Source organism: Cydia pomonella, chromosome 16 (assembly GCF_033807575.1).
Source record: "Cydia pomonella isolate Wapato2018A chromosome 16, ilCydPomo1, whole genome shotgun sequence".
NCBI lineage: Eukaryota > Metazoa > Arthropoda > Insecta > Lepidoptera > Tortricidae > Cydia > Cydia pomonella.
Genome location: NC_084718.1, coordinates 17,401,512 through 17,414,470, shown reverse-complemented (window position 1 = coordinate 17,414,470; position 12,959 = coordinate 17,401,512). Strand labels below are relative to the sequence as shown.

Below are 12,959 nucleotides of genomic sequence, written 5' to 3'. Positions count from 1 at the left end.
AAAAAATATTATACAACATTATTACACAAATTGACTAAGTCTTACAGTAAGCTCAATAAGGCTTGTGTTGTAGGTACCTAGACAACGATATAATATATAATTATAAATACTTAAATACATAGAAAACACCCATGACTCAGAAACAAATATTGTGTCCATCGCACAAATAAATGCTCTTACCAGGATTTGAACCCGGGACCGTCGGCTTCTTAGTCAGAGTCACTAGTCACTACCCACTAGGCCAAACCGGTTGCATTACATAACATAATTAGCATAAGAAACGCAACACTTAAATCAAATGTGGTCAAGTAAACGAAACGCGAGCCGCATCATCAAGACATCGCTCTGATCGACCCTGACCGCCAGTGCAACATGACTCAGTCTCTTATGTAACACAAACAGTACTATATTAAAACGTAGCCGATATACTTCGATGATTACGCTTATAAGACCTTTTGGTTTTGGATAACCTGTTTTATGTAACTTTAGTAGCATTAATAAGCGGTAGGGTCAGTAGGATGCACATAATAAACTCGTGTAAAGCTAAATAGGATTACCTACTGGTATATACATTTTGCAAGTTTCGTAACGTTCTCGTAGCACAGTAATTCTTACGTAGAGTTGGAATCATATCATTGACGACTATTCTGGCTTAGTTTATAGTGACCCGCCTATGAAGCCGATGGTCCCAGGTTCGAATCCCCGTACGGGCATATATTTGTGTGATGAACACATATTTGTTCCCGAATCATGGGTGTTGGTGTGTGAAGCCGAAAAGTTTAGGTAAACTTTTCGGCTTCGGTTGGTGGAATGTTAGCTGTACCATATTTTTTATTTATTTTTTACATGGAGAACCAACAGCTATGCATAATATAATGGTAGTCATAAATAACAAAAAGCCAATTACAGGTCCTCTCCGGTTGTGACAAAATAACATGGATGTTTTTGTTTTTCTTTAATAGCCGCCCAATTTCGTGTAGGACTCGGACCTTGGGAAATGCAGAGTTCCCTGCCTTTATTGTATGAGTTTATAGGGTTCTGTTTGTCATCCTAAAAACGGAAACTTTAGACCTTGATTTATTATCACAATTCGTTTTTTTTTCAGTTCTTTTAATATTGCCAGTCGGTATAATTTGGCTTCTGATATAAATAAAATAAATAAATATTATAAGACAACTAATTGACTAAGCCCCACAGTAAGCTCAAGAAGGCTTGCGTTGTGGGTATTTAGACAATGATATATATATATATAAATACTCAAATACATAAAAAACACCCATGGCTCGGAACAAATAACCGTCCTCATCAAACAAATAAATGACCTCACCGGGCTTTGAACCCAGAACCATCGGCTTCATGAGCAGGGTCACTACCCACCAGCGTTGGCCGAACGTTAATTACAATACAAAGTTAATCTTTACAAATTGAACCATAAACCTTAACGGGCGGATTTTCAATTCTAATTAACTTAAACCACTAGCCCAGACAGATTGCCATAAGTTGTTACATGTATATAAATAAAATATTACAACCGACAATGAGTTACAAACTAACACAACGTTGTTCGAATAGATAAACAGCAGCTTGACGCATGCGCGGTATCAGCGACATGTGTCGTGTCGATCTCCTCGTGTCGCTACTACGCCGCGGACGTGTGTAGGGTTATGAATCCATTAGTAGGGCGTGGATGTTGTTTGTTTCTATTACTATCACAGCGCCCTATTAATATCTCCTTATATTAGGTGCATCTGTAAATGAAGGGCTATAACATCTGCAGTGATTTCTGCATTTATTTGCCAAAACGAAATCATGGTTTTTGCTCGTGCGGTCAAGGATTTTGTTTCCTGAGCCCCAATTCATACCTTGTCTCAGTGACAATATGAGAAATCCCTAGTGGCTTTCATATTGTTTGTCACTGGAACGTAAAAATTCAAAACCTTACAATTATACTTATCCGTTTAAGAGGGAAGAATAGCTTTGCGATCCTAGCGAAATAACGGTACTTTTTCTATGAAATTCTATTTCGGCAGAAAACGTTTTCTACTAAATCTTAACAAATCACTTTGTGTTTGATGTAGGTCGCTTCAGCATAATATATTCTCTGTTTATAGGTTTCTATTTATTTTAATAAAAAAAATAGTATTGTAAATTTTTAAAAACGGAAAACTTATAAAACTTAGCTTTTATTGCGTTAATAACATATTAAAAGAATCATGGAGAATGGAAAATATTTAGAAGTGGAAAAACGTTTTCCCTTTTTGTATGGACGATCACGTGGTATACATCCCTTTTAAGTAACCTTAAAGTAACTTAAAGTCTAAATTTAGCATGCTAAAAATACGCAGTCTAAAAGTAACTTAAAGTCTAAATTTAGCATGCTAAAAATACGCAGTCTTAACGTAACTTAAAGTCTAAATTTAGCATGCTAAAAATACGCAGTCTTAAAGTAACTTAGTCTTAATTTAGCATGCTAAAAATACGCAGTCTTAAAGTAACTTAAAGTCTAAAATTTTCATATTAAAAATACGCAGTCTTAAAAGTACCCTCTAATAAATAAATAGGACCTACATGCTTGCTTCCTTTTTCATTCAGCAAACGAAATTTAGCGTGTAAAGCGGCCTTAACTTACGACATAACTGTAAATTGTATCATTTATCGCCAACAGAGTATTGTACTATAAAAGAGCAATTTGCAGTAAAAATAACAAGTAAGTACCTTCACTTCCGTCATAAATAATAATTTCTCTGTAATGTTTACAATGTTACATGTAATTGGAATTTGAACACAATGTAAGGTCGCTTACACGACATAATATCATGTCGTCCTAATTGCGATAATAGGCCTTATCGCCTACCACACTACGTTGTATTTTGTTATTAATTCGTCCGTTCACTGTAATCTAAAGTAGATAGAGATATTAGAGACCACAATGGTACCGAGAATTGGTAATAGATGATCAACATAATTGGATGAAAATATGCAATTAATATAAATGATCTCTGTTTGCAATGAGCGTTTCCAAACTTCCGCTTACAGGATTACTATATTGTTTGAGCAGTACGATCAACCCGTTTTAGTGAAATAAACCATATGTTATTTACCTAGACATAATTTGAACATCAGAGATGTGATTTATTTGAGATACTTATATTTAATCTGTTTAGTTACGCCGCACATGACCACAAGCGTAGCGAGTAGTTAGAAACGTAGAATCTTGAGTGTTGCGAGAGTTTCAAGGCACGAACAAACAATTTGAACAAACTTTTCTGCCCTAGTGAAACACTAACGAGACGTTTTCACCACACTAACGAGAAGCATATACTAGCTGTAAAACATTACAATTCTAAATTATTGCTTTTAAAAATTGACCGTTAAAAACCATCACTTAAAAGTCTATTCTACCGTTTAACATGAGGAAACAACTCGAAATTTGCACTCTAGAGAACTGACTGACACACTGTTTTCAAAGAATAAAGAGAGCCATCCCAATTCGGAAATTCCGAGTAATACTTTTTAATTCAGTACCCCTAGTGTAACTTTGATCGACATCATAAAGTGACGAACGCGTTTGCGTTAAGTCTCATTTTGTATAGGATTTTGAGTTTCCAAAACGTCCCGCTTGGCGCGCTCTTTCGAAATCCAATACAAAATGAGACTAAACGCAAACGCGTACGTCACGTTTGGAAATCGAATTTATTTACACTAGGGGTACTGACTAGGTATTCACTATTCAGAGTACCTTTACCTATTCAGAATACCGATGTTGTATTTAGTATCATAAATACAAATTCAAAAACTATTTTGAATATAAATATTTTTTATAAACTATTTTTCACATCTCTGTTGAATTTTAGTCAATGATTCCTTTGTCCTATTGCGGATGTCATTATCTCAGCTGGTTAAAGTTTTTCTCATCGGACTCGTGACGTATAATAATGACTACGATAAGCCGTACGCATAACCTTTGGTCTTGCGATTTTTGCTATCGTGACTTTTTTTCTGGAATGAACTTTTGTAAAGACGTTGATTTAAGTTCTTATATATTTTAAGTGATGTAGTATCTTATTATTATCACCTAAAATGTGTTCTTTCTTGTGCTTTGTATGTTCTGCCATTTTGCGGGCTAACTTTGGAAGCTTAAAACTTAACATTAACACTTCGCGCCAATAAACAGGGAGCTCCTACAGTTCATGCACGTTCCCTATGGCTACGCTAATAGCGTCGCCGCTTAACAGAAAACTGTTATCAAAACACTCAGAATCAGAGGGTTCTTGAAAAAGCGCAGCTGCCCAGTCTTGCCGCTCTTCTCAAACAGAGACGCTTGCGGTGGCTGGGGCATGTGCACCGGATGGAATCCTCTAGAATACCTCGACGTGTCTTGCTTGGTGCAGTTGCGTATGCTAAAAGGAACGTTGGAAGACCGATGCTGCGCTTTAAAGACTGTGTTAAGCGAGACATGTCAGCATTTGAAATCGACCACCATGCCTGGGAAACTTTAGCTGAAGACCGTGATGGATGGCGCAAGCGTGTTGTGGAGGGGAGAAAGCTATGCGACCAATCCTGGTTTACTACGTTAGATAGCAGAAGGTGTCGCAGAAAGCAAATCGGGACTGGAACCTCAGGTGGCATGAGCTTTTTCTGCCAAAAATGTGGGAGGTCGTGCCGCTCACGCATCGGCCTCCACAGTCACCAAACCCGTTGTCTAAACAGCAATGCTTAAATCGTCTGCAATAGACGCAAAGGCCTGTGATGATGATGATTCTAAATGTCTTTTTTAACTTAATTTGGTTATAATTAAATATACATTAACTAAACCGTCTTGCTATTAGGTAAATCTTAAAACTAGGCGCCATTTCTTATCTTTTCCCTTATATTCGGTGACATTCATCGGAAGCCGCTTAATTTATTAAACAATGTGGATATATTCTCATTAAAACATTCATGAAAGCTGTATACATTTTTATATAGGTATTCCTAGGAGAACATACTTTTATTTGGAATCACGACTCTATAATGCAACAATACGTGAGAAGTTATGCTAAGAAAGTTAAAGACATTCTCTTTGCTCAGCATCAACACAATTATTAATGAAAAACATTTCGTTGCCGACAGCGAGAGCAGCATGTTCGTGTCCCGCCGCCGCTGGATCCTGAAGACGTGCGGCACGACCACGCCGCTCCGCTGCCTGCGCGCCGTGCTGGCGCTGGCGCGCGACGTGGCCGGGCACGCGCGCGTCGACAACGTGTTCTACTCGCGCCGCGAGTTCGCGCGCCCGCTGGCGCAGCTGCGGCCGCACGACAACTTTGACAGCGAGGTGAGTACGCCACGACCATGGAAAGCTCCGAGTGTATACGCTAGACGCTGGCACCGACTGCCATACGTTGGTTAGAATAGGTGTATGGCGATGAGCGTTCGCGTCGGGAGCATGCGTTTCCGTGGGTAAGGGCTTGCCACGGGAAACGGTGCGATGCCGCAGAAATTCACGGTGCCGCACGACGGGGAGTCAGGGCACCGCCGCGCCATGGTAATCCCTCGGTCCAGCGCCGCGCCAAGGCATTGTGTCGTATATATTGTAAATAATTCTTCCGAATTCGAAAGCCTGGAAAAAATGACTGCATTGAAGCGGAGAAAACGATAAACTCAATAGCAAAAAACCTTGTTCCTTCAACGTGTTTTAAACTGTATTTTTATTTGACATTTACCTTGGCATGGACTCTGTTGTTGACAAATTACACTTGACGAATCACCGAAGCATTACTTTCATTGTACTCGCATAACTAAATATCAATCTTTCAACTTTTAATGGCGGTTGTTATGGTTATCGAAACTGAAGTGTAAACGCACATTACTCATTACATTATAGAATATATATTTCCAACTACATCACACATTGTCTGCCTGATCACTCGTTTCGAAGAACAGATAATTCTGTGAACGGCAAATAGGTCCTGAACCCAGATAACGGTTTACCAGACGTTTTTAATTGTGCAAATTATATCTCGCTTGATTAACTACGTTACTAGAAATTGCGTCACATTGTGCGTATGTAGTGATTATACGAGTAATATTATTTTTCGTACAGCTGGATTTTTCCCATAAGCAAATGTTTTCACATCAGCTCTGGTTTCCAATTAGAATGTTTATTTGTTTCAATCATATAATTTCCGTTTTGAACCCGATTTTAGATCCATTCAAATTATCCAACAACAAATTAAGCTGAAGATACCTATTAATTTATCAATTTACTGTGCCATTCTTTTGACGGACTGAACTCATAAACCTTAATAAAATTCTCATTTAGATCATAGATAGCCTTCCTCATTCTATGACACGTTTAAAGTGTAACGACCAACATTGATCAAGAGAAACAACTAGATATATAACGGAAACGAAGTTGTCATTTTCCACACCGGACGCGACGTAACTTTTGCAACGTTAACTGTATGAATACTTTTGTCTCAAGTGGCATGCCGCTTCTGATCGCTTCTCGGAAAAATAACTTTGCGTCCTTGCAATTTTTGCTTGTATGGTGCTCTGATATTGTATTACTTCGCTGAGCTCTATGTGATGAATACATTTCTAAATGAGTCCTTAGGGCGTGATTTAAATGGCAGCGGGGGGCCTACTGCTAAAACCGAAATTCGCAAATTGCGGGGATCTTTCCCTTTTATTCTCTCTAAGACTTAATTAGAATGACAGAAAAATTCCCACAATTGACGAACTTCGATTTTCCCGGGGCGGTAAGCGGGCGATCATACCTAAATTTTATCGGGTAAATCTGGCATCCAGAATTCGTCCCTAAACATACGCTGCGTGTTCCTCGAACTGTATAATCAGATCAGAGTGAGTTTAATAAATGTATTTTTTTTTGTTTCGCAGGTGGAACTGCTAGATTCATTCTTCGGCGACGGGCGCGCTTACATCATGGGCCCGGAGAAGGACTGCTGGTATCTCTACACACTGCTGCCACTTGAAGGTAACCCCATCATATTATCCATAACAGGGTTTTATTAACAGCTTGCCGCCCCCATTTTAAGCTAAAGAACAGATATGTTCTTGTCTATGTGCGCCTATAATTTGACGTATCTATCTAGATATCGAATTAAATGTGCATGATTTATTAGTTTTGTAAATTCGGGCTTTTCTTTGTACCTGCTGGTGTACTCTTCCATCCGAACCTCCATCTATGCCTCACTGATCTTTATGCTGTTGACTTATATGCAATCTCTAATTATTTAAGATTACAATTACAAAATAATTGTTTAAGAGCTTAAGATTGTGTCTATTAAATTTCCAAAGAATTTACATTTCTAGATAAAACCTGCGAAAAGGTCTTCTAAGAAAAATATCTAAATTAAAGCCCTATCTGTACTCACCGTAAAATATCTTAATGTGTACAAAATCCCACAGGAACAGTAGACGCTCTGGAGAAGGAAGAGCGGAACAGCCGCGAGGCGGCGGGCGCGCCGCCCGAGCCCGACCAGACCCTCGAGATCCTCATGTCGGACCTGGATCCAGAGGTCATGGACATCTTCACACGCGCTGCTTCTGCTGACGCCAAGCAAGCCACCAAGGTACCTAGAATATCTGAAACGTAACAATTCATTGATTTACTTCGAATCAGGATAATCCATCATATAGTGTTAGAAGGGTATCCAAGCTATAATGACGCCCACGGCGTTGGACGAGTAGGTACCGTGTGGGTACACAAACACAAAAAAAATATTTATTATGGATATTATGATCTTACGCATTACCCAAAAGGAAAACTGATGCTGTCTTAAGCTGTAGTTATAACTGACGAAGCTGTATAATCTTTATTTCCAGGTGTCGGGTATAGACAAAATCATTCCAGGCATGGTGATCGACGATTTCCTCTTCGATCCCTGCGGGTATTCCATGAACGGGCTTGATAAAGATGTAAGTGTTCATTTACTACATTTTTTACTGTTTAGTGCACTCCTTTGACTACTGACACCTACTGACATTTTCATAGATAATTTGACTTTGTATTTTATTTTATTCTTGATTTATTTACACGTTAATTTTTTGGCTGTATTTAAAATCGGACTTAGTTTTGTACGCATTTATCGAAAGTTTTTTGTATTGAATGTTGAAAGAAGTAGTCTTCGTACGTACCGGTTTCCCAAGCATTACTTGCGTTGTCGCGTGCGACTGCATATCTTGTCCAGTATTTGAAGTCGCGACAAATGGAGTCGTGTGTGCCATAAATTAATTTAAAAAACATAATTTAACTAAATCAGGCCCGTAAAGTTTTGTGAATACGGGGGATAGACTTTACCTCTCTATTACAATCCATTCTCTTTGGTATGACTTGCGTAGGCACACACGACTCCATTTGTCGCGACTTCAAATACTGGACACGATATGCAGTCGCACGCGACAACGCAAGTAATGCTTGGGAAACCGGTACGTACGAAGACTACTTCTTTCAACATTCAATCCGTCAATAACGCCTAGGTTCTTAGCTACGCTAGCGCTACTCTTTTTAAAAGCTGACAGCTGGACACTTTTGCAACAGTTCTACCATAAGAGATTTCACACCGTTTAATTGCACACTCCATACGCAAAATGTATGGAGCTCTACAGCGCCATCTGGTGTATAGTCGTTCGATTTGAAGCTGCCCCGCAGCGACTTATCTTTTGTCTATTGTTAACTAAAACCGCTAAAGAGGCTGAGTTGTCCGTATTAATATTGTTAATCCCCGTTGGTGCAGGGCTGCTACATGACCATCCACATCACGCCGGAGCGCTCGTGCTCGTACGTGTCGTTCGAGTCCAACTGCCCCGTGGCCCGCTACGACGCCGTCATCGCGCGCGTGCTGCAGGCCTTCCGCCCGCAGCGGTTCGTGCTCACCGTCTTCGCCACTCCGGTTAGTAAATATTGCAATAGAGGTGTTTGTAGGACACGATTGGAGCTGCTGCGGCTGGGAACAGTGTGCTTTGATCGCGCGCTTGCGATCCGCCGCTGATAGACCCGGAGAGCGTGTCAGGAATAGATTTCCATGACCAATCGCCTCTCGGGAAAACTCGTATAGTGGTTAACGGCTATGTATGATGAACCCTCATGGACGCCAGCTGCCGCTCCGTGGGTTGAGGAATGGCACACAACACGTAAAAAATATTGTCATCCCGTTTGATACTTTGTCAGATGATAGTTCATAAAAAATTGCGCTTTACCTTTTTATGATAATAAAAAAAAATAAGTTTGCATTTAGCATTCCATCAGGCGTTCCAAATAAGCGGTTGCGCAATTTACACATACCCAAAGTGGTAAAGCGTGTATTTTTTACATGTTCATGTGATCTTTTCACGGTTTTTCGACGATACAACCGGCTGACTATTTTCTCATTTCACGTCAGCATCAAAACTATGATCTGACAAAGTATCAGCTGGGACTTTTGCAATATTTTTTTGGTGCTTTATTTCGTGCAGGGTGTGAATAATTTATTTCAAATAAAATAAATAACTCTTATTGTTTTTATCAACAGGAGCCGACGGCCACCGAGCCACGCTCGCTGAAGCGCTTCTCCTCGCTCAGCGAGTACTCCACCACGGACGCGCACTATTGTCGCTTCGCCAACTACGAGCTGCACTACGCGCTGTTCGCCAAGTTCCCGAGCTGAGGCCCACCACTCCCGGCGCGCGAGCTCGACACCCGCACTAGACACAACTACAGGTGAGGCACATCATCATCAAAACGTTAATATTCTACAAGAGTAATACCTAAATATTTAAACCACTAAGAAAATATCTTAGTTTTCTTAACAATCATAGTGTATATAGATTGACAGTAAATTGCTATCTGATCGAGTACTCGATTTGGATAGATGGCGTTGAAAACAGAGTCGACCCAACTGCAAACTTACAACGCTTTGTAAGCTCATAGTGCTAGACGGCATCACGAACCCAAGGTCGTCCGTTTGAAATATATACTTCTACTCGTACTGCAACCTCCGTATGTACCGTTCGCAGGGACATCAGCAGCATCCTAGCCGTGGCGCCGGACCACTGGGCGGCGTGCCGCGCGCCGCTGCTGGCGCGCCTGGCGCGCGCGCCCGCCGAGCTGCTGCGCGCCGCCTGCGCCGCCGCGCGCGCCTGCCAGCAGCGCGCGTGACCGCGCAAACCCGGCGCCGGCCTGCCGCGCCGCTGCCACCAGTGCGGACACTTTACTACGCCGGCAGGGCGGCGGTCTCCCGACTTCCCGTAAACCGTGGCCGGCCCGAATTATACTAAATTTGGTTCCTGTAACGGGCCGTAATTTGGAGATCACTGCTCTTTTAGCGGATCATATTTGCCGTCGGACGTCAAAGACGCATGCGAAAGCGTTACGTTTCATCAAATATGACCTCTAGAGGAAGCCGAAGCCCCGCGACGTGCGCTCGTACCGAATAAATTTCAAGCGTAGCGTGTGACGCTTAAGCGTACTTGCGCCGGACTTCGCCTTAGACCTCGCGCCACCTTAGCTTCGTGTTAGATGCTTGCCTCCGTAGTGAGCCCCTGGGAGCTTCTGTACAAACTAAACTAGAGACCCGCCGCGGTCTGTACAAACTAAACTAATTGTAAATAGTTAGCGTAGGGCGCGGCCGTTGTGATGTAATGTTCCATTCCGATGAAGTGATTCCCGGGTGATATTATTGTTAGCGTAGCCTGGACGTGGATGTTTGAGTATCGAAATGTATGTATTTTTTCAATCGAATCTTCCATTTAGTGGATACTTGGACGTGTTTTCGTCTGTAGAATTGTGTAACATATCAATTTAAGCCCCCTAGTGGTAGGCGGATGTGTAGTGAGCGTCGAGTGGCGGCCGGAGGAATATCCAATCAAATAAACGATTTTATCTCAATCATGTTTCATTTTACTCCTATTCCTTTAATTCCCTGAATTATGTCAAATAAAATTACATAATATATTTTGTATCAAAACTGAAACGAAACCATTCTAATTGCTTAAATCAGACAGTCAAAAGGTTTTATTAAATGAATAAAATAAAAACACACTCACTTCGTTCGAACGCCAATAGTTCGAGGGTGAGATGGTTAGTTAGTTAGGTTATGACTGGAATTGGCGACATTTGCATTTTGATCGAAAAAAATATATCTAAAACCATAGACAATCCGATCTTAAATTGGGTTGTGTCTTAAACTAAACGACCTAAATGTATACGCGCCTTAAAAAAGTGGAACCGAATAAATGAACGTAATGTAATGATAATAAATTGGAAAGGACATATCCAAAATATTAAAACAAAAATGTCTAAATTTATATATGCGCTTAATGTACTAAAAACTAATACTAATTTTAAATGTGCGTTATCTGCTTACTACGCATATGCGTACGCATGGCTCCGCTACGCCGTGGTGCTGTGGGGGGACAGCACCGAGGCCGACCAGCTGTTTGTGATGCAAAAGAAATGTGTTCGTATCTTAGCTAATGTGCGTATCCCAAACAGTTGCCGCCCATACTTTATTCAATATAGGTTATTAACCTTGCCTTGTATTTATATATTACAGGCTGCACTTTTTGTTCGGGAACATTCAAATTTTTTCACATTAAAACAAGACAAGGAAAACACGAGAACGCAGTATAGAAATAAACTACTATTACCAAAGACTAACCTAGAGATGTGTAAAAATAGTCCCCAATATAAATGTATTTTAATAACAAATAAAATTCCCAATAATATTAAGCTAGAAACTCGAAACAGTGTTTAAAAATAAATTAGAAAAATTATTAATTGATAAATGTTATTATTCGGTTAAGGATTTTCTTAATGACGATAGTTTATAACACGCTTTTTTTTTGTAATATTAATTGTCATGTTTAAATGTGAAGACTTGTTTTGTTTAGTTTTAAGTTAATGTTGTGTGCCCTTACAGGGTGTCATGGTCTGACTTGTATTTTATGGTATAACATCCTGATTTATTATGTACATGACTTTACAACAAATAAATAATAATAATAATATTTTAATTATTTATATTGTATTATTAACAAATATTTATGTTTATTTCATACACTAATATATTAAATACAAGTAACATATTTTTTTAATAATACTTGGTATGAAAATGCGGAGGCTAATATGAGATCTTTTAAATTAACATTATGGCATATATGTAAGGTCCGACCGAGAACGCATTTTTTTGTCTCGGCCGAGACCGAGAATTTATTAAATAGAAAAAAATACGATTTTTGCACTAAAAATGTTTTTACAGTACATATGGGGCTACTTTATAGCACTAGTGCGAGAAGTAGCATATTACGTTACTGTGTCGAACATTTAAAGGGCCATATGTACTGTAAAACGTTGTACGATACATGTGCGAATAGGTAATTCGCAACTCGTGTCGATTTAAAACACTCCCTTCGGTCGTGTTTTAATTTATCGCCACTCGTTTCGAATTTCCTATTTTTCGCACTTGTATCGTAATGTATTATTATAATCGAAATTTTACGATATATCAGAAAAAAGTTATCATAATCAATTCGTAGCGCTATTAAATAGTATTTTTAGGGTTCCGTAGCCAAAATGGCAAAAATGGAACCCTTATAGTTTCGTCATGTCTTTATGTCTGTCTGTAAAATTCCAATTCACCAATGATAACTCATTGACTAGTCTCGGTCTGGCAAGATTCTCGGCCCATTTTGGCCGAGAGCCGAGACCGAGATCTCGGCTCTAATTTTGGCCGAGACCGTGACCGAGATCTCGGTCGGACCTTACATAATGCCTGTTAGGCATTGCTCGAAATACAAATTAATAAATAATACTTTCCACCCTAGGGTGGGAAATGCAATTTTCCACCCGGCTATCTGCCTATGAAAGGTGAACTTTCCGATTCTAGGAGAGATGAAAACGAATCTTCAATCTGTCGGTCACGTGACCTGTCGCAAGTTTATTTTTTTCCCCATCACAAAAAGTGCACAGCGCCGGTAAA

At 39.9% G+C, this 12,959-nt stretch overlaps 1 protein-coding gene across 1 annotated transcript in view; it reads left to right on the top strand.

Moving 5' to 3' along the window:
- Positions 1-10,867, top strand: part of LOC133526473 (S-adenosylmethionine decarboxylase proenzyme) — a 37,139-nt gene extending 26,272 nt beyond the window's left edge. Inside the window, exons 3-9 of the mRNA XM_061863128.1 lie at positions 5,113-5,314; positions 6,880-6,976; positions 7,411-7,574; positions 7,828-7,920; positions 8,739-8,894; positions 9,513-9,700; positions 9,997-10,867. Coding sequence (XP_061719112.1) covers positions 5,113-5,314; positions 6,880-6,976; positions 7,411-7,574; positions 7,828-7,920; positions 8,739-8,894; positions 9,513-9,647 — 847 coding nt within the window. The 3' untranslated portion in view covers positions 9,648-9,700; positions 9,997-10,867. The remainder of the gene's footprint in view (positions 1-5,112; positions 5,315-6,879; positions 6,977-7,410; positions 7,575-7,827; positions 7,921-8,738; positions 8,895-9,512; positions 9,701-9,996) is intronic.
- The last annotated feature ends 2,092 nt before the right edge of the window (positions 10,868-12,959 follow it).